The sequence below is a fragment of the Zonotrichia leucophrys genome, chromosome 1A, assembly GCF_028769735.1.
Source record: "Zonotrichia leucophrys gambelii isolate GWCS_2022_RI chromosome 1A, RI_Zleu_2.0, whole genome shotgun sequence".
In the NCBI taxonomy this organism is placed as follows: domain Eukaryota; kingdom Metazoa; phylum Chordata; class Aves; order Passeriformes; family Passerellidae; genus Zonotrichia; species Zonotrichia leucophrys.
In genome coordinates, this window is record NC_088170.1 from 24029073 (window position 1) to 24047734 (window position 18662).

The window sequence follows — 18662 nt, forward strand, 5'->3', positions numbered from 1 at the left end:
TGAAGTTCACAGGGAAGAAAGTGCAGCAAAGGTGGGGATTTTAAGTAACTACATTACTGATTCTTTTAAAAATCTGTAGTACCGAAACTATATTGCACATATGGGAAACATACAAAAACTGTGAGCAGAAGGCTAAATTTCAAAAGCTTTTAGAATGCCAAAAGATCCAAAAATTCACACATTTATATGCTTTTTAGCTAGACCTCTTACATCTATGAAGTCTAGCTGCAATTTTTTTTGCTCCCTTGAGGTAGGGCCTCCAGTGTTAACCAGGGTCTGGGAGAGGAGCAGTGTTCAAAACAAGTAAGTGACAATAAACAAACATGAACATAAACCAAATAAGAATAAACATGACCAGCAAACCTTCAAGCAGGACTCAGTCTCACCTCTTGTGACATGAATAACTAGGTCTTACATCTGGATTTGTAGTATCCTTTGTGATAGAGGAAGGAGATTAAAATGCAACTGAGGGGCAAAGGAGAAGGCAGTTTGGTGACTGAACTCTAGCTTAGCTCAATAGCTCCCAAAGCAAACATAATTTTTGTGATCTAGCATTTCACACAAACGTGGCTTTTAAAAAGCAGCTACAGAGGCGTCCCTGAATATAGGACTCCTGGCTCTCCTCTCAGTTTTAAGTTTAGCCCTGGAACAGTGCAGGCTTCTGCACTGTGCTGTGCCACTGAATCCTGATGTAGTGTAAAATCTGGGGCAGCTCTAGGGTCAGCAGTGGCAGGCTGTTGACTGCAGTGATGCCTGGCAGTGCAGAGGTACCAGCAGATGCTACTGATACATTCCACTCAGCAGCCTGTGGGTAGAGAAATGGAAGAATTTATTTCAAAGCGCATGCTATAGATATCTGGATCCTCCCTCAGGTAAAAGTCCTGCAGGTGATTTGGCCAGGTAGCACCTCAGAAGAGTCTATAGATGCCAAAAGAGAATGTGGTACTACAATCCAATGTCCTTATTGATGGATATATTGTGCTGAGGATGGCTACCATCAATAAGGGGTACAGATGGCCAGATGCAGAAAGCCAAGAAGCAAGCATGACGACAACTGATGAAAACAAGGCATGTGATGATGAGGACAAAGTATTTATGTTTCTCAGGCTGTATTTAATGAATGAGCCAAATAATTGGGTCTGGCAATGTAATGAGAGGCAATATAGTCAAAATCCTGCATGGTCTGTCACAACAGAGACCAAAGAATGGGTTCAGTCTACTTTGGCCACCACTCCGCACAGTGGCAATTGTGGACTTCAGAACTCCTTTTACTGTCTAAGTAACACAAGCAATTGCTTATTGCTGCTCAGTGCCTGTCTTCAGGGCAACTCTGAATTGCACTTACGATCAATCATTGTGATGGTGCTGTCTTCAACCACTTCACTCGTCATGTCTGCAGAATGCACCTTGATGGACACCAGGTATCGCTTGTGGGGAACAAGGGTCATAATATTAAGCAGAGATTTGTCTTTTTCTATCCTTTTAGAAAATTCCACTTCACGGGTGTCCATCTTCTTGCACTCAACGCTATAGCCATCAAAGTCAGAATCAGGAGGAGTCCAGGAACACGCGATGGCAGTAGAGGTTTGGGGCCGACAGTGGAGGCTTTGTATCTTGTCTGGCTCTAGAGAAATATTGAGAAGTTGAAACTCAGTGGGAAAAGGGAGAAGTGTCACACACTCTCTGCTCACACTACAGCTCCTAGATTCTGCATCAACCATCAGATCAGAACAGGAGGCTGGGACTCAGAATTCCCAGTTATCCTGCAAATGTGTGCTGCCTGATTATTATGTAAGGCTGTCTAACTCATTTTAGCCATCTGAAATCAGATCTAGTGACATCCGCCCCATTAGCATTGTGAATCTCCAGTAATTAATTCTGAAAACAAGGAAAAAAAGACTTCAGTCCTACTTGATGAAGTCTTAACATGAACAGCAACACCACAAAGAAATGGATTTCTAGAAAGTTGTTACAACTTATTTGGAGGCTTCATGTGGTCACTTATATCAGTAAATACTGATACTGTCATCTCATGACAGATCTGGTTTCCTGGGCAGCATGTGATGTGTCCATATTACTAAAACATAACATAGAAATATGCTTCATCCATGTAATATGGGAGCACCATTTATATCATGTAACCTGTAACAAAAACAGGATTTCAGTCTCAGATGGCAGGCATCTACATTTAAGTGATTAAGTACAGAAGAAAATTTAATTATTATGCTGTATTAAAGAGTATATAGCTTACTAAACATAGATGTCAATTTAGAGCTGAATCCCACCCCAAATAACATGAGGATTTGCCACTACTCAGTTATTTTTACAATTTCATGTCACTTTTTCAAATCAGCCTTTTACTGAAGTTGCTAGAGACAGCTAGAGTTGAAACAGATTCACAGACATGGGCAGAAATGCAGAGCAGTGAGACACTGTTTCCAGTTTCAAATCTAGTACAGCACAGTTTCTTTCATCCTTCCTGTCTTATCATTCAGAAACATGATTATTTCAATATACTACCACCAAAGAAGTTTGGATATTCAGCCTTATTTTACCCCTGAAACTGAGTGATTCAGGCTCTGCAACCAAACAGCTTGACTCTGGATGTGAAGATTGTAAATGTATGTCCATTATCAGTCTTTAAACAGCTGACCTTGCACACAGCAAGAGCTTAGAATCTAGCTGAATTCATCACTGTCATTCATGAATTTATTAATGTAAATTACTGACTGCAGAAGGAATTGGTAATATTTTACAGTTTTGCATCTTCTTCAGCTGAGTGTTAGGGTGCAAGGGAAATTTTTACTTACTTGTTCTCACAGTTGCAGACTGTGACTGGCTGTATGTCTTCCAGCTGCTGCCACTGACAGTTCTGACACTGAACTCATAGAGCCTCCCTGGTCGCAGGCCATAGATGATGCGTACTTTGGATTTGCTGCTGCTGTACGGATTGAATACTGTGAGGGGATCCTTTGGAAGCCACTGCACCTCAAAATCATCATAGTCTGTCCAGTCTGGAGGACCCAGCCAAGTGATTGATAAAGAAGTGTTTGCAACATCGGTAAATGACACAGTGTTAGGAGGACTGGGTGCTATGCAGAAAGGCGGGAAAAAAGGAGAGAAGAAAAAGAGATTCTTAACAAATTTTTACACAAGACAAATAAAATGAAACATGGATTATTTTCTTCATGCATCACGAAGTAGTTTGCATTATCTCACATACTCAGCCAGTTACTGCACCTGTGCTGATGATGGCGACTTTCACAGTTGTGACATATTCCTGAGCCTTTGAAAGAAAAACAGTGCTGACTGCTTTTCTTTCACATTCCATTGTTTTAATGCTCTTAAGGTTATCCTTCATCTTTATATCTTCAATGACTCTTATAATAAATCCTGCCTTAGAACAAGTCTGTTGCATAATTGTGAACTAATTAATTCAAACAGATGGGACTAAAAAAAACTTCCATACCTGTTCTTCCTTCAGCATTTGCTGTGTTGGTCAGCTCACCACTGTGAGTCACTACAAACAAAGTATACTTTCTGCCAGGAATGAGCCCCTGGAAATGCCACTCCTCCAGATCTTTCATTTGCTCAGTTTCTTTCTGTGTGCCATTTGGGTTGTAAAGATTCAGCTCATAGAAGTCAACATCTCCTGCTGCTGGACCCCAAGTGAACCACAGACTGTCTGTCATGTTTCGGTTGGATGCCTTGAGACCAACAACTGGGGCTGGTACTGAAAAAAAAGGAGGAATGAATATTACTTTATGTAGAACATCCTTTGGATGAGAAGAAGCAAAAAGCAGACCTTATATTTGTCCTGTAATGATAGTCATTTTATAAACCAGACAGCCACCACAGCTGGCTGAAAAGCATAAAGCATATCTCAGTAGCTTCCTTTATTGTTTTGAACTGCCACTGTTACCAAAAGAGGTTGCAATGGTTATAGTGGATAGTTTTGCAAATGTTAAGCAGATTTTTCCTAGTTAGTATTTGGAACTACCCATTTCTGAGGTAGCTGAAAAACTGTACCACTGTGCAGATGTAGTCCCACAGATAGGTTCCTATATGGTGCCGCAGAAGAATAAAGAAAGGTTTCACAGAATGCCACAGCTGCTAGAGCTGCTTAGAAAACTGCATCCCACAATGGCTGAACAAACACAGAGCTGCAGCCAGAGCTTCCCATGAGAAACAAGTTTTATTTCTCTGGTTAGACAGATTGGCTATCCCATTAACCCTACTTGTTTTGCTTTTTGCTTTATCCACTCAGGCCAATATTGCTTTTAGGACGGGAGACAGCCATTTTCCTACTTAGGGAGCATACACTGGGATGTCTTTCTTCTGACATGAGCTCCTGGGAACTGTTGTACGGCTCTTCACTTCATTTTTCCTGCTGTAACTCCATCATTCAGAATTTATCTTTTTATATATCTAATGCTTTTTACATATTAGACATGATTTGGATACTTCTAATAGTTGCTCTAATCTAGTATGAGCATCAGACTCAGACCAGCTCACTGGTATCCCCCACGAGCACCACTGGTGACAGATAGTTTTCTTAGATGTCCTTGCCTGTTCTTCCATAGACAGATGACTCATTAGTGAGGTCTCCACTGTGTGTAACAATCACCATTCGATACATCCTGCCTTGACGCAGGTTCTGGAATGAACACTGCTGGAGATGCTGCTCTCCTGAAATCCTGTCATGAAGGGACTTGTCTGGATTGTACAGGAAGATGTCATACGAATCAAGCTCCCCTTGAGAGGTGGTCCAGCTGAAGGACAGTCGGTCAGTGGTGTTCTCTGTGACTTTCAGATTTGTAACAGCTGCTGGAACTGAAAAGAAGGTAAGAGTAAATATCAGAGTTTAGGCACTAAGTTGAATAATAAATTCATTTTTAATAATAAACTCATGGCAGTAACACATTTCAATTAAGCCACAAGTAGTTAGTTAAGTAATATCAACAGCAACTATCAAAAACAAGAGGAAAGCATTTATGAAATGACACTGATTCTCCCCAATATAGTATTTTTATTTCCCAGAAGGCCTGATTCTCTAGACCATGCTTACAGAGAACATTAGCTTCTACAAGAAGCTATAAATCAGTAAAGACTGCAAGCAAGACTTGGCCTTGAGTTTAGAAGTGTGTATTTGCATAAAATCCCACACTAAGAACCTTGAGACTGTGAATTAAAAACTTGATGACAATAAAGCATTCAGGTATATCCACAAAAGACAGAGGGAAGCATTCAGCATTTTGATTTAATATCCTTATTATGAACCATGGTCACATTATTATGATAATAAAGTTCAGATTCACATATAAAGCATGTATTAGGAAAAATGATGCATAAACATCCAGAGTCTGTACCTTACCAGAATCTTTGTAGAATCAAAATATACAGATGGTTCATGTATTTAATGATATCTGACTGAGGGAAACATAAGATGTTCTAATTACCTGTTCGGCCAACAGTTTCTGCACGCTTACTGAAGAGTCCACCACTGACCGTCAAAACTTGTATTTTATACTTCTTGCCAGCTAGTAAATCTTCAAATTTGTGTTGTTTGGCAGTAGCTGGCTCTGATTTGTTACTCAGGAGGATTCCTTGCTCATTCAAGAGCAGAATGTCATATCTTTCGGCTACACCAGGAGCTTTCTGCCAGGTCACTAACAAGGAATGACTGCTGTATGCATGATGGGCTAATAATTCCTGGACAGAGGCTGGAACTGGAAGCAACAATTAAAGGCAGGATATTACCAGGTGAAATACAGACCATTCAATACACAAATCTGAATAAAGTAATTAACAGAACATAACTCTATATATTTTCAGGTTCACTTGTGGGAAAAGAAATGTCTGTGCATATGTTTATGCAAACAACTAACTCCTAGACATAAATTCAAACAGATGAAGTTACAGAGTATCATGGATATCTGAACTGGGAATGGAGAAGCAACAGATATATACAGACTATCATGAAAAGATGGAGAAGGAGAGTGAAATGAGCTGACTGAAACAGTTAAGAAAGGAATATGAAAAATAAAGAAGTGGTAAATTGGTGCAAAATAGTAGCCCAAAATAGAAAATGTTAGCCAGCAGCTGCCCACAAAAGTCAAGGCCATAGATAACAAATGCAAGTGCTAAAGAGAGAAGATACATTAAAAACAAGGTATTGCATTGTTTTGTATGTTCTGACACCCTGGACACTAGGGCAATATGTTGTCTAACAAGCCTTGACCATGCAATAGGCTCGGCTAGGACACAATAATTGCCTACATGGAGTGGATGTATGTGTCAGATGGGTACAGGCATAGGAAATGAGAGGGGTGGAACTGCATTCATCCTATGAAGGAAGAGACTGGGCTGGACTAGAATTCCATGCACATTCACCCAGGTAAAGCTACTGAAATGACACATCTCACTGGTATTAACAGACCCATGCCAACATCATGACTCATGCTTTGAGATAAAAACTTCCCAGGAGTGTGAATGTCCCCATGCCCTTGGTACATTCATAAACATTACAAAACGTTATCAAACAAGAGTAAGTCTCTGGGAAGATAAAATACAACTTTCTCGTCATCTCAAGAAAAACATACTTGTTCTCCCAAAAGCTGCTAAGCTGTTGTGCAAGGTGCCACTGTTAGATCGCACCACCACCTGGTACTGCTCCCCAGCTTCCAACTTGTGAAACATGTGCTCAGAGATGTGTTTGGAGACACTCTGAGAATCAAGTTGATGGCTTTGTTGAAATATAGTCACTGTGTAGGAATCAACATCTCCACCTCCAGGGGTCCAGCTCACTTTCAGACTGTTTGTCATGCCATTAGGTGACACATGAATGTTTCGGACCTTGCTTGGAACTGGAAAAAAACAAGGGAACAAAAAGGCACCTGCTCACAAATTTCCTGTTTGACTCAGGCTTCCTAATTTCTACCTATTTTATGGCCACAAAAAAGTGATTCAAAAGAGAAAGATTGTTTACAGGTACAAATAATGTCACTCATGGGTAAACACAAGTAAAGTTGTAAACATTTGTGTGGGATTATTAGAAACACAGTTCTATGTATAATCTCCCTCTTGTCCATGTGATGCCTTAAAATCACCTCAAAAAATGAAGGCTCTTTAGGTACCCTCAGTTAGTAATTTCTCCATCATTATCTCAATCATTCACTTCAGGTAGGTAAACAGAGGTGTAAAATAAGTAAGTGATTTAACTAGACACACTAAGCAAACAACTGGCATGCATGGGAATAGCAGAAACCTAAATGCTGACATCTCAATACAAATCAGATTGTCTGCCAACGATCAAGTGTTAGTAAATGCGACACTTTTTTATTAAGCATGGGTGTTGGCCAGTGTGATTTTCAATGACATCTGCTGTCTCTGAGCCAGTGTTACATAGCTTGAATATAATCATGGCTCACCCTTGATTTTGAGTGGTTCATTCCAGAAAAGCCTAAAATGTTTATTTTAAATACCACATTATTTCTTACTTGTCAGGCCTTCTATGAAAGTAGCACGCTGTGCATCTCCACTGATGGTCAAAACAAGAATTTTGTATAGACGTCCTGGAGTCAGAGCTGTGAACCAATACTCCTCAATGGTGTTCCCAAGGAAAATGGGTGGGAAGATCTTCATATCATTGAAGAGGAGCTGAATCTCATACTTATCAACATCCCCCTCAGCCTTTGACCAAGTTACCTGCAGATCTTCTGTGCTTCTGTTACTGAGAGTCAGTTCCTTCACTGACTCTGGCACTGAAGAAGTGAGAAGAAAAATGGGAAACTTCTCAGTACTTACTAACAGATCACAGCAAAAAGCTAGCAGCTCTGAAGTCATGCTTCTGATCTACAATTCTTCATGTAGTTCCCTTGAGAAAGCAGTAGATTGCACTTATTTGGGTAGTTTACACCCCATCTAACACTGGAAGGTCCATTTCAGAACAGATGTCCACAATTTATCAGCATAAAAATAATAAATACATAATAATGGAGCCTGCAGGGAGTTCACCTAGCCAACAAAAACTGAGTAAGATCTGCATGTACAACAAAGACAGAGAAAAGAGGCCTGAGCTAGTGCCAAGTCAAGGCAATCCATCTGTGTGATGCAGCACCACAATCCAGTTTCCAACTTGGGCCAGACACAGGTGAGTTATTTTTGCCCCATGCTACATCTTTGTTAATAAACTGAGTTTCTCAGCATGGCTTCTTAACTCACATATGGTGCAAGGTGAAGATTGCACCCAGATCCCTGCTGGCTCCCAGCTAGCCACCTTACCTCTCTTGCCCCATGCTCTCCAATTCCAGCACCTGGGGTAGTTTGAATAGACTGAGGTCTAGTCTATCTTCTGTCCTATATATTTCCATGACCAGAGAAAACTGTTTAGTACATTCTGGCATAATTTAATGATAAATACTAAGCTCATGTGGAAAACTGTACAACTGTTTTTTTTGGCTTTTAATGTTTCAAGATTTGCTTTCCAATCTAACAGCACAGGTCTCTCACTTTTTGCTTGTTTGTAACTTAAACCCTCGTAATAAACTATACACTGCTTTCTTGTATTATTTGAAATAATACATATTCAAAGAGTCAGAGTCAACATTCTATGTTAAAAACACTATGAGATTTTTGTTCCTGGGTATGGTAAATAAAAATACCCTGGGTTGTCTCAGAATGTTTCCAGGGTGCTTACTTACTTGTTCTGCCATAGACTCTTTCACTAGTTTCGTATTTCCCACTCCTTGTGCTGACCGTGACACTGTACTGCCTCCCTGGGACCAGACTGGTGAACACACATTCATTTTCATCCTTTGGGACACTTTTTGTTTGGATGAAATCATTGTTGTTCCTGATGGTCACTTCATAATTATCAAAATATCCAGATGCATGTAACCAGGACACCTTCAAGTAGTCACTTCTGGCTGAATTGCTGACAGTAAGTCCCTGGACACTAGAAGGGACTGAAAGAAAAAAAAAAAAAAAAAAAAAAAAAAGAGCAGAAACTTCCTGAAGTTACCAGAGTTGTGGCAGAGAGCTGTATTTGTGGTAGTTACCAGACTTTTGTGAGGAAGTTGCAGAAAACCAACAATTTTTTAAAGTAATTTAGTAATAAAGTTTAAGTAATTTTAAGTAATAAAGTAGTATCTGCACTTTCCAGGCTGCTTTACATCTTATGACAATAAAATGCAATAAAATGGTTTGCCTTTCTAATTTTTGGTCTTATGGAACTTGCTCCGTTTTTGTAAGTGTAGTGAGTTCCGCAGACAAACATTGATCCAAAATTTGGTTCTTTTCCTTTTGTGGCTGTTCCTTGGATTTTCACTTAGATCATGAGAAGACTAAAATTGCACTAACTTGATACTCTTTGTTATTTTAACACCCCTTATAATCTTTCATTAGTTCTACTGGTCTACCAAGTGTAAAGTTTCAATTTTTTCCACTTTTGAGAAGGTTTTAAAAGGTTCTCCATCCTTTTCTGAGATTTCTCTATTCTTGTTATAATATCCTTGAAAATTGCATGACCAAAACCATAGACGTGTGTTACATTACCAAAACCAATTGACATGGATGTTACTCATTATTTTGACATGTCACTAATATTTTACTAATTAGCCTATCCTTTTCTGTTCTTTCAGTGCCCGAGTAACTTTCTGAGGAGATGCTCTGCAGGATATACTTGAAGGGCCACATAGAGGCATTAAGGGCAGGACAACACATTTGAGCCAAAATTGACACATTATTTCTGTTGACTCATAAGGACTGACATTACCTTCATTCATGCTAAAGCATTTTTGCATTAAATAAAGGAGCAACAGGGGCATAAGAATAAAACTAGGTCCATAAAGCTGTAATTTTATGGCTTGACCCTCCAATCCCTAGTCATCCAACCCAGTTTGGTCAGATATTGATAAATCATTGGAAATGGCTATACATCAGCCATTACCAACATAAAAATGGTTACAGTGACTGTACTTGCCCAGAGCCTCTCTTTACCTGTTCGTTCCTGGCTGAGGGAATAGTTTTCATACTTTCCACTCTTGGTGGTTATCATCACATGGTAAAGTGTCCCAGGAGTAAGGCTGCTGAAGGAGCATTCACTGAATGATTTGGAAATGGTGAGAGTCTGAACAATCTTGTCATCATGAGAGAGTGTTACCAAATAACTGTCTACATCTCCAGATGCCGGCAGCCAAGAAACACTGAGGTAGTCACTCCGACCTGAGTTATTTACTGTTACTCCAGTTACACTGGAAGGAACTGTGCAATAAAGAGGAAAAAACAAAACAAAAAAAAGAATTTACTAGACAATTCTTATTGTTGTGAGTATCCCTGTAATGCCATCCCCTGCAAAATAAGAAGTCTGGGACTCGTGAGAAGTTCTGCACTGACTGCCTCTCAGCAACATTCATCTCCTTTTTTAAATACAGCGAAGAAAATTGTCCTTGGTGGCCTGATCCCAGCACTTCTAAAATCCTAGAAGCAGAGTTATCCTATGAAATTGCCATTCCTCAGTAACGGCAATAACTGGTGAGGCTGGTAAGAGGCTGAGGCCCAGAGCTGAATGTTTCATTTCCAGTGGGTTTTCTGACGCCTAGTGGACAAAACATGAATGTCACTTGTTTTTCAAGCCAGCAAGGTGAGCTCAAAGGCTTCAAATTGCCGGAACCATCATCACTCAGGTACAAAATCCAGTTTTTACAGGGACAGAACTTAGACATAATGAACTTACAAATTTTAAATGGACTCTGCTGCACTGAACTTACTTATCTCAGCAGAGGGGCTGGCCAACAGCTGGCAGAGTCAACCCCCCCTGCCCCCGACCACCTCCCCGCTTTTACAAAATAACTACTCTACTTTAAGCCTTTTAATATTATTCTACTCCAATTTTTTTCAGGCTTGTTTTGCCTTTTCACCTGAAAATAGTGGTTTTCAATGAGAACATTGCAGAAAACTGCAAAATGCCTTTGCCAAATTCACATAATGGGTAAAATTGCACTATGTTGCCAAATTTTCCCTCTAAATATCCACAGAACTAGTATTACATTTCATGACTCTTTAAACCTAAAGAATTTGATGCAACAGTAAATCTTGTTTATGAAGTACAGAAGGACCTCATAATAACTAATTAGCCCTGGTGGACATTCTTTGATGCTGGATTAAAGAAAAAGAATGAGTTGTGAGAAACTGAGACACAAATTCACCCTATCACCTTTAGGCAGGTTCTTGGCACACATAAGTAAGAAGCAATCATGCTACACCACCACCACATAGCCAATGGAACAAGAAAGTCCCTTCCAAGGAGTGATTTGCCCAGACAGTCGTTCATTACTCTCAGGGCATATTTTTGTCTTTGTTACAGAGTGATCCTGCTGTACAGCTCCCACTGCAGTGAGAGCAGTTAGCTCTCTAAAGCTATATTTACAGAAATCTGCACAGACAGTGTGCACATATTGGAGCTGTAGGGATTAAACTCCTGTTTTTCTGAATTCCCAGTGTAGTGGCTTAAACACAAGACCATTCTCTTAGATAAATTCAACTACCAAAAAGCGTGCTGGAGTGTTTTCCTTTTTACCTGTTCTTTCCTCTGCAATTGTTTGCCTTGAAGATATCCCTCCACTGACAGTGGTGACAACAACTGAATAGAGTCCTCCAGGTTTCAGGGCATAGAAATTGTATCTGTTAGTTTCACTGGGAACAGTTTCATTTTTAATGACAACATTCTCATGAATCAGTAGCACTTGGTATGACTCTACATCTCCCAATGCTCTTGTCCAGTTGGTGAACAAGCTGTTGGTTGATCCCTGACTTGACACAGTCAGACCTGTCACTTGGGCTGGCACTGGAAAGGAAATTGTCATAGTGTTACTGAGGAGAAACAAAATAAAACAAAACAGAATCCCCCAAAGAACACAAGTTTAGTCACACTGAGGAAGTGCATCAAAAGAACATTCCAATTTGCAGCCAGACTCAACAGGACTAAAAATATTTTAACTGGGGACTGCTTCCTGTCTGGGATGCGGTCTATGGGAAACTAAGACACAGAAAGGTCTTTCAGCCTTTAGCACAAATTTTCTCAGACAGATGAAAATGATTCAAGATCAGGGAACTGAAAGAGATGGCATTTTATAAATACCATTAAATAAAAACCATCTATTTAGGAAATCATTCAGGGTTTTTGATGACTACTTCAAATATAGTCTGTGCCTTTAATTTTCCCTTTCTTCTCCCATTCCCAATCTTTAATTTCTAATAAATGGCAAACTTGTTTGAAGAATACCTCAGGCACAGTCATCTATGCTCTGTCTGTATTTAATTTTGAGGATAACGGAAATGCATGGTTATGGTTTAACTTTTTATATAAGAAGATCTTCAGCATAACAACTTTTATAGCATCCAAAGATGAATTGTTAAACAAACATAACATTTATCTAAGCATAAGCTCATGAACTTAGCAAGACCAAAAAGGATCAAGAAATAACAAAGGAATATAATATGTAGCACAAATTTTACCCCCAACCCTCTTTTTAAATTTGGTTTGACAATATTTGGTCAAAGCAAGGAAATACAATTACTTCTAAAGATTTCTTTTTACATGACCAAGCACAACTGAAATAAAGAAGACTCTATAAAATGTGAATGCACTCTTCCACTCTGGTTTTTCATCAACCTTTTTGCACACATAGTACTGGTTTAGTAATCATTAACAAAAGCTAGAAAGTTAGGCACAAAGCTGAAGAAAAAGAAAAGTTGATCAAAAACTCAATCAAAAATTCTTCCAGTTTTATAATGTTCTCATAATATAGTTAGCTCCAACAAGACACTAAAATGCCATATTTCTGTGCTAAATGCTCATTTCAGTGCTCCTTGCAAGTAAGACCTACTTCTGTCATGTTTACAGCAATATTTTTAAGCCTACTAAGCTGTCCTGCTGCAAGGAAGATTCAGAGGTTTGGAACACTTATTAAAACCTGTGTTCTAGCTAAATAATGTTTGTTCTTTATAACTAACTTTGAATGTAATATTGACACACAATCAGTGCCTGATGTGTTTTCAAGCATTGACTCATACTAGTGAAGTGGGACCTTTATGGCTGAATAGGTCCCCTAAAGGGGTATAAGTCAGATGGAAGTGAAATTCCAGTTATCTAATAACATAACAGGAAAATCGAAGTATAAGCTAAACTTCTCAGGCCTTGGAAGGAGTCATAAAATTTAAGTAAGGACCACCATCAACCCTAGGAATGCTTTGATTCAAACACAAGCAGCTTATTTTTCTCTGGCTGTGCAAGGCCAGAGCTACATTTTAAAACTTTGCTTGCACTGGAGAATGTTTAGGTCAGTGCTTAAGCAGAGTAAAGCAACTCGTATGGTTTAAAACTTGCACGTGTGCACAAAATCAGCACCCTGCAGGGGGTAAGAATGGGACCTTCCTTGTGACACAGTCATCATCCTCAGTAACAAACACATATTCTGAAATCAGAAGAGCAAAAAGATTAGAAACACATCTTCAAGTTCACATATGTGACCTTGTGTCTGTCAACCTTGGAATGTTCCCCCTAAAGTAACATTTTCCTGTGTGGTGATGTTTCTCTTTTTCCCAGATGATGGATGCTTTGCATCAAGGAAGTGACCCTCCTGAAAATACACAATGAAAATGGCTCTTCTTAAATGGAACCTTCTGCTAATGTAGATTGACTAGATATGACATAATATTTCAGAAAACTGTTTTGCCAGGAATTGCACATCTATTTTCCAAAAGTCTTAAATAAATACAGCAAGATAACTGAGTGTCAGAAATTAGAGACTCAGACATGTAACTTTTTTACTGAGGAAACAAACATAAGATCAAGACTTTTGAGATTTAGACACCGAGTTAATTAAGTCCACTGCAAAGCAAAAAGAAAATTGTTAATGGTTGACAGAAGTAAAGATTGAAACAGTTTGACGAGATGATACCTGTTCTTCCTTCTACTGAAGTCCAGTTGCTTAAAGTCCCACTAATGGTAGTGATGATTGCTGTATATTTCCTTCCAGGTATCAAGTCAGTGAAAGTGAATTCCTTAGCTTCTTTTGCAAGTCCTTTTTTTACAATAGGGAGCTCACTGACTTCCAGGGAAACCACATAGCTGTCCCATTCTGCAACAGGGGTCATCCACATGACACTGAGTGAAGTTTCATTAGCATGCTTCACACGGAGCTGGAGAACAGGCTCTGGAGCTGGAAAAGCACACAAATATGACAACAAGAACAGAACTATGTGGGGAGCACACATGCCCTATCTCAAGGTGTTGTAAGAAATGTGTTCTGTAAGACAGAAATGTGACAGCAGCAGAGTATCTGCAATCAAGAGGAGATTCTTTACTTTTTCTAGGAAGCCATTCTTATAAATCTGGTATTTGTGCCCCTCTTCCAGTAAAGGACTGTTAGCAGCAGACTTCAGCAATGCACTATGGCTGTAATGCGTAGGTTTAAACTTACAGCAGGATATATATTTCAGTGCAAATGGAAGTGGAGGGAAGTCAGCAAACTTCCTCTTGAACTCTGGGCGCTGAACAGGGATATAAGACATTTGTACTATAAATCAGACCTACAACAATGTACTTCTAACAAACAAGGATGCAAATTATAGGGTCAGAGTGACATTGATTTTGCATTGATTTATACCTAAGTCAAGCTGAGAGATACTTCAAACTCACAGGGGCATAAAAGAAAGAATCTGATCAGTGAATTTCTCTGTGTGTTCATGTGTGTCTGTGCCTGCATACCCAGCAAGCCTGTCTTGCCCAATATAGTCCCTGATCTGATTTTGTCCCTGCCACATTGAAATAAAACTCACTTTCCAAGTCTGTGGGTTAATGTCAGAGAAAACTGAGTCACAACAGGGCCTAATACCTGTACTTCATAACAGACACATCATGCACCTCACTGTGGGTCAAACAGAGTCATGATATACCCACTGGTGGATATTATTAAATGGATCATGTTCTAATCACAGAATTGCTTAGGTTGGAAAAGACCTCTAAAATCATTGGGTCCAACTCTTAATCTCTTAGCTGAGTCAATTAAAAGTAACACCATAAAGTTGAATTACTTGCAACATATGTCAAAGTAAAGAAGGTGAGACTGTATCTTGCTCTGATCAAGTTTGCTACAAGTCAGAGAAAGCTTCAGTTCTGTAGCTTCTACTGGTCTTGCTGTTGTGCAAAATTACAAAATTAAGTTCTCGGGGAATGACAGGTAAGGGTATAGTAGAAAAGGCAGGCCCCAGGAAGGGATGGCACTCCCCTATCTGACATTTTTCAGTCAAGTTAGTCTTGAGCCTTGCCTGTTATTCCTACTCTAAGTCTTCCTTTCCTCTGAATAGCACTTATTCTGCATTCACTGAGCAGAAATTCTAACAATTATGTAAGAATTATTTTTTAAGACTGAAGCAAATCAGATGTGGCTTTGACTAATACACTGCAAAAGAATTCCACTCATGTCCCTGCAGGGTACATGGATTTCCTTTGGAAACAAAGACTTGAACAGACTAACCCATTTTCTTTATGGAGCACAAAAACAAGAACTGAGGTGTTAAAGGACAGCCATACTAAGGTACGCCTTCACCATATATTCTTTACACAGAATGGCAAGGAAATATACTGATGAACAATACAGGAAGGCCTAGAGTGCTTTCTTTGAGACCTTTATAGGGTGCCCTACAATCAGCTATAAAACATAGCACTGAAATGAACATGTAATGTGACACCTGAGTCATGACAGAATTGTGATATAGTTCCCATAGCTTTCACTAACAAAACATTTACTACAAAAGTAATCCCAAAAGTTTTCACAGAACTGCTAAAATTATCTCTGTAGTTTACAAAGGAAGCTCCTTTTTACTGAATTAACAGTGAAATTAATTTGTGGATTCCCAAGTACTCTTCCATTGCTCACAGAGCTGAACACTTTGCACTCTCACAGTGCCTGGCCAAGCATGCTGACCTGTTCTTCCCGTGCAACTCGTCTTGCTCTGCAAATCGCCGCTCTCCACAATGACTTCCACGCCGTACTCTCTCCCTGGGATGAGGCCCGCATCACGGATGAGGTACTCGGTGCTGTCCTTGCCGAGGGTGGTGTTGAGCACCAGGGCTGAGCGGTTCCACAGGAGCAGGTGGTACCTCTCCCAGTCTCCCGCAGGGGGCACCCAGGTCACTCGCAGAGACCGCGGCCAGCCGCTAGCGCCGGCCTGCAGCTCCAAAACTTTCTGGGGAACTGGAGAAGGAGAAAAAGCAATTCTGAAGTGGGGTATTTCTGGTGAGATGTAAATGTACTGGCAAAACCTGTCTCATAGCACAGCTATTGTACGAGCACTTGGACTAGCTAGAGCAATGTGAGTTAGCTTGTTGCAAAGGTTTGCTTTCATTTTAAAGACAATTTTTACTCTTCCCCACAAAAACCACTCACTTATTTTCCTGATGGTTTCTGATATCAGAAATGGGCAATCCACCTTAGGGCATTCCGTACACTTCTTGGATGCCCCTTGCAGTTTTCAGTCAGGCTCCCTGTTGTTTCCTGCACTTAAGCTCACTTACAAACTATCAATTTTTCACCGATAACATTCAAACTTCAATCTCTATCAGCCCAAGATACCAGCAGCAGAAATGCAAAGTCTAATGGCTTCTTTCACAAAAATAGCTTCTTCCACCTTGTATGCCCTAATTCCTCCCAAATGTAAAAGGCACTGAGGTTAAGACACTGGTCTATTAAGACACTCCACCCTGTCCTGTACTTCAAGAATCCTGAATTTATAAGCCTAACCTTCTCCTGACTAACTGTATGCTCCTGCAGGTCACATTGAACCACTGAAGATTTCTGATTTTCATGGAATAATTAAATATTAGCCAGACCAAGCAGAGATTAGAGAGCAGATGCAGACCCTGAGGACAGGATATCTGTAAGATTCATATTAAGATACTCAGAGATCAGCACTGGAGCCCTGAGACCATCCACAAGTATTAGCTACATAACTACAAGGCTAGCATCATGTTCTTATGCTTTATCTAGCTTAGTTAATATTAAATTGATCAGTAAGATCAATTAGTAGCAGAGGATTGAAGCCTCTTGACTAGCATCACAAAATACTCACCAGTTTCACTTCCCATGGGCATAGCTGGCTATCAGACCTAGAACTCCCATATGCCAGTGAATATGGGAAATGTGTTTCAATTTCTGAGTGAGTGGATAAAAGCACACAGTGTATTATTAGGAAGCACAGATGAACTTACATCACAACAGATAAAGTTCAGCCTTGTCAGGCTGACTGGACATCATTATACCCTAATGGCACAAAGTTTCAGTCCCTGAGATGTCTGTATTTCTTACTACAACATACAGCCCGGTTCTGCTGCACCCTCTCAATACACAGCAACGTGTATTATGTTCTTGGGGACCTTGCTCTCTCTATGAATTACAGAGGGACCCCAAGAGCCTAATCCCTTCAGCATCTGTAGACCTATCAGTCTGGACTTATGAATTTATCTTTGCTCCACAGAGCTTCTGCTGGAGTCACTGTTTTCAAAGCTCTTGATGTCTGTGATAAAGGAAGGAATTGCTTATGATCATCGTCCTTGGAAATAGGATTTGTAATCCCAAACTTTGAAAGCATGGGGTCTAGGTCACAAAGCTGGGGATCAGTGCTGTTAAATGAGGGCCTGAAGTTCTCCCTTTAGATTGAAATGGTAATCTTAAAGGACTTTAATGGTAGGCTAAACAAACAAAACAGACATGTATATAAACCAGTCCAGCTTTGTACTTTCTGGACATGAAAGACTTCTAGGGCTCTTCCAGCCTGCACTGAGAATGGGGTATCAGCCAGGTATGTCAAGGATGTGATTTTCACATGAGATGTTTAATTGCAGACAATAGATATGTACTAAAACAAATACTCTGCTCCCATACACACACATTTTCTCCCTTTGGGCTCCAAGTCTACTAGAAATTTATGTCTGTATTCTTCACTGAGTTTGACTTTTTTTTAACTATCTAACTTTTGCTCAGGCTAGGCTGGTGTGCAAGAGATGACACACCTCTAGGGCCAGTAATGCTGTGGGAGAATGATGAAGGATTTTTCAGGTTCAGAACTCATATAAAAGATACCTGAAAGAAAATTATTACTTCTGAAAGAAGATAAAAAACTCATTACTCAGCTCTATCTCAGCTGCCACACTCCTTTGTTAATCCACACTGTTTATAGTAAAGAAATCTGAGACGTAATCTTTTTCGGTTTCTAGATTTGTCTGGAAGAAGGAACAAGACTAGACCTTGCAAAATTACTTTAAAGAGTGTTAATAATTTGACTACATGCGCACTTCCCCATAACGAAAATCAGTTTATGTAGTATGCTGAGCTGAATTCAAGACAATAAAGTTGGTCAGAAGTGCAGTAGTATGCAACAGTTTTATAACAGACTCACTCAACCAAAAGGTCCAAAAAAAATTCACGACTGTTGCCTGCTCCCAAGATATGCGGGAGCTGCTTTTGGCCGTCAGATTAACTGTTGCCACAGAGTCAGCAGGGGGTATTCCTGAAACAGTATTGTGCTCTTAATCTCATTTTGCCTGGAATCCAAATAATTTTATCTCTTACAATGATTTGCTACAAGGCCAGAGTAGACAA

At 39.8% G+C, this 18662-nt stretch overlaps 1 protein-coding gene across 3 annotated transcripts in view; it reads right to left on the reverse strand.

Moving 5' to 3' along the window:
- The window catches only part of PTPRB (protein tyrosine phosphatase receptor type B), a 47605-nt gene that overhangs the window by 19495 nt on the left and 9448 nt on the right, over positions 1–18662 (reverse strand). For all 3 annotated transcript variants that reach the window (XM_064701940.1, XM_064701939.1, XM_064701938.1), the window contains 12 exons: positions 15990–16259; positions 13962–14222; positions 11579–11845; positions 10000–10263; positions 8703–8966; positions 7500–7763; positions 6603–6866; positions 5460–5729; positions 4570–4833; positions 3470–3733; positions 2811–3092; positions 1346–1624 (listed from right to left, as the gene is read on the reverse strand). In XM_064701940.1, the coding sequence (XP_064558010.1) occupies positions 1346–1624; positions 2811–3092; positions 3470–3733; positions 4570–4833; positions 5460–5729; positions 6603–6866; positions 7500–7763; positions 8703–8966; positions 10000–10263; positions 11579–11845; positions 13962–14222; positions 15990–16259 (3213 nt within the window). The remainder of the gene's footprint in view (positions 1–1345; positions 1625–2810; positions 3093–3469; positions 3734–4569; positions 4834–5459; positions 5730–6602; positions 6867–7499; positions 7764–8702; positions 8967–9999; positions 10264–11578; positions 11846–13961; positions 14223–15989; positions 16260–18662) is intronic.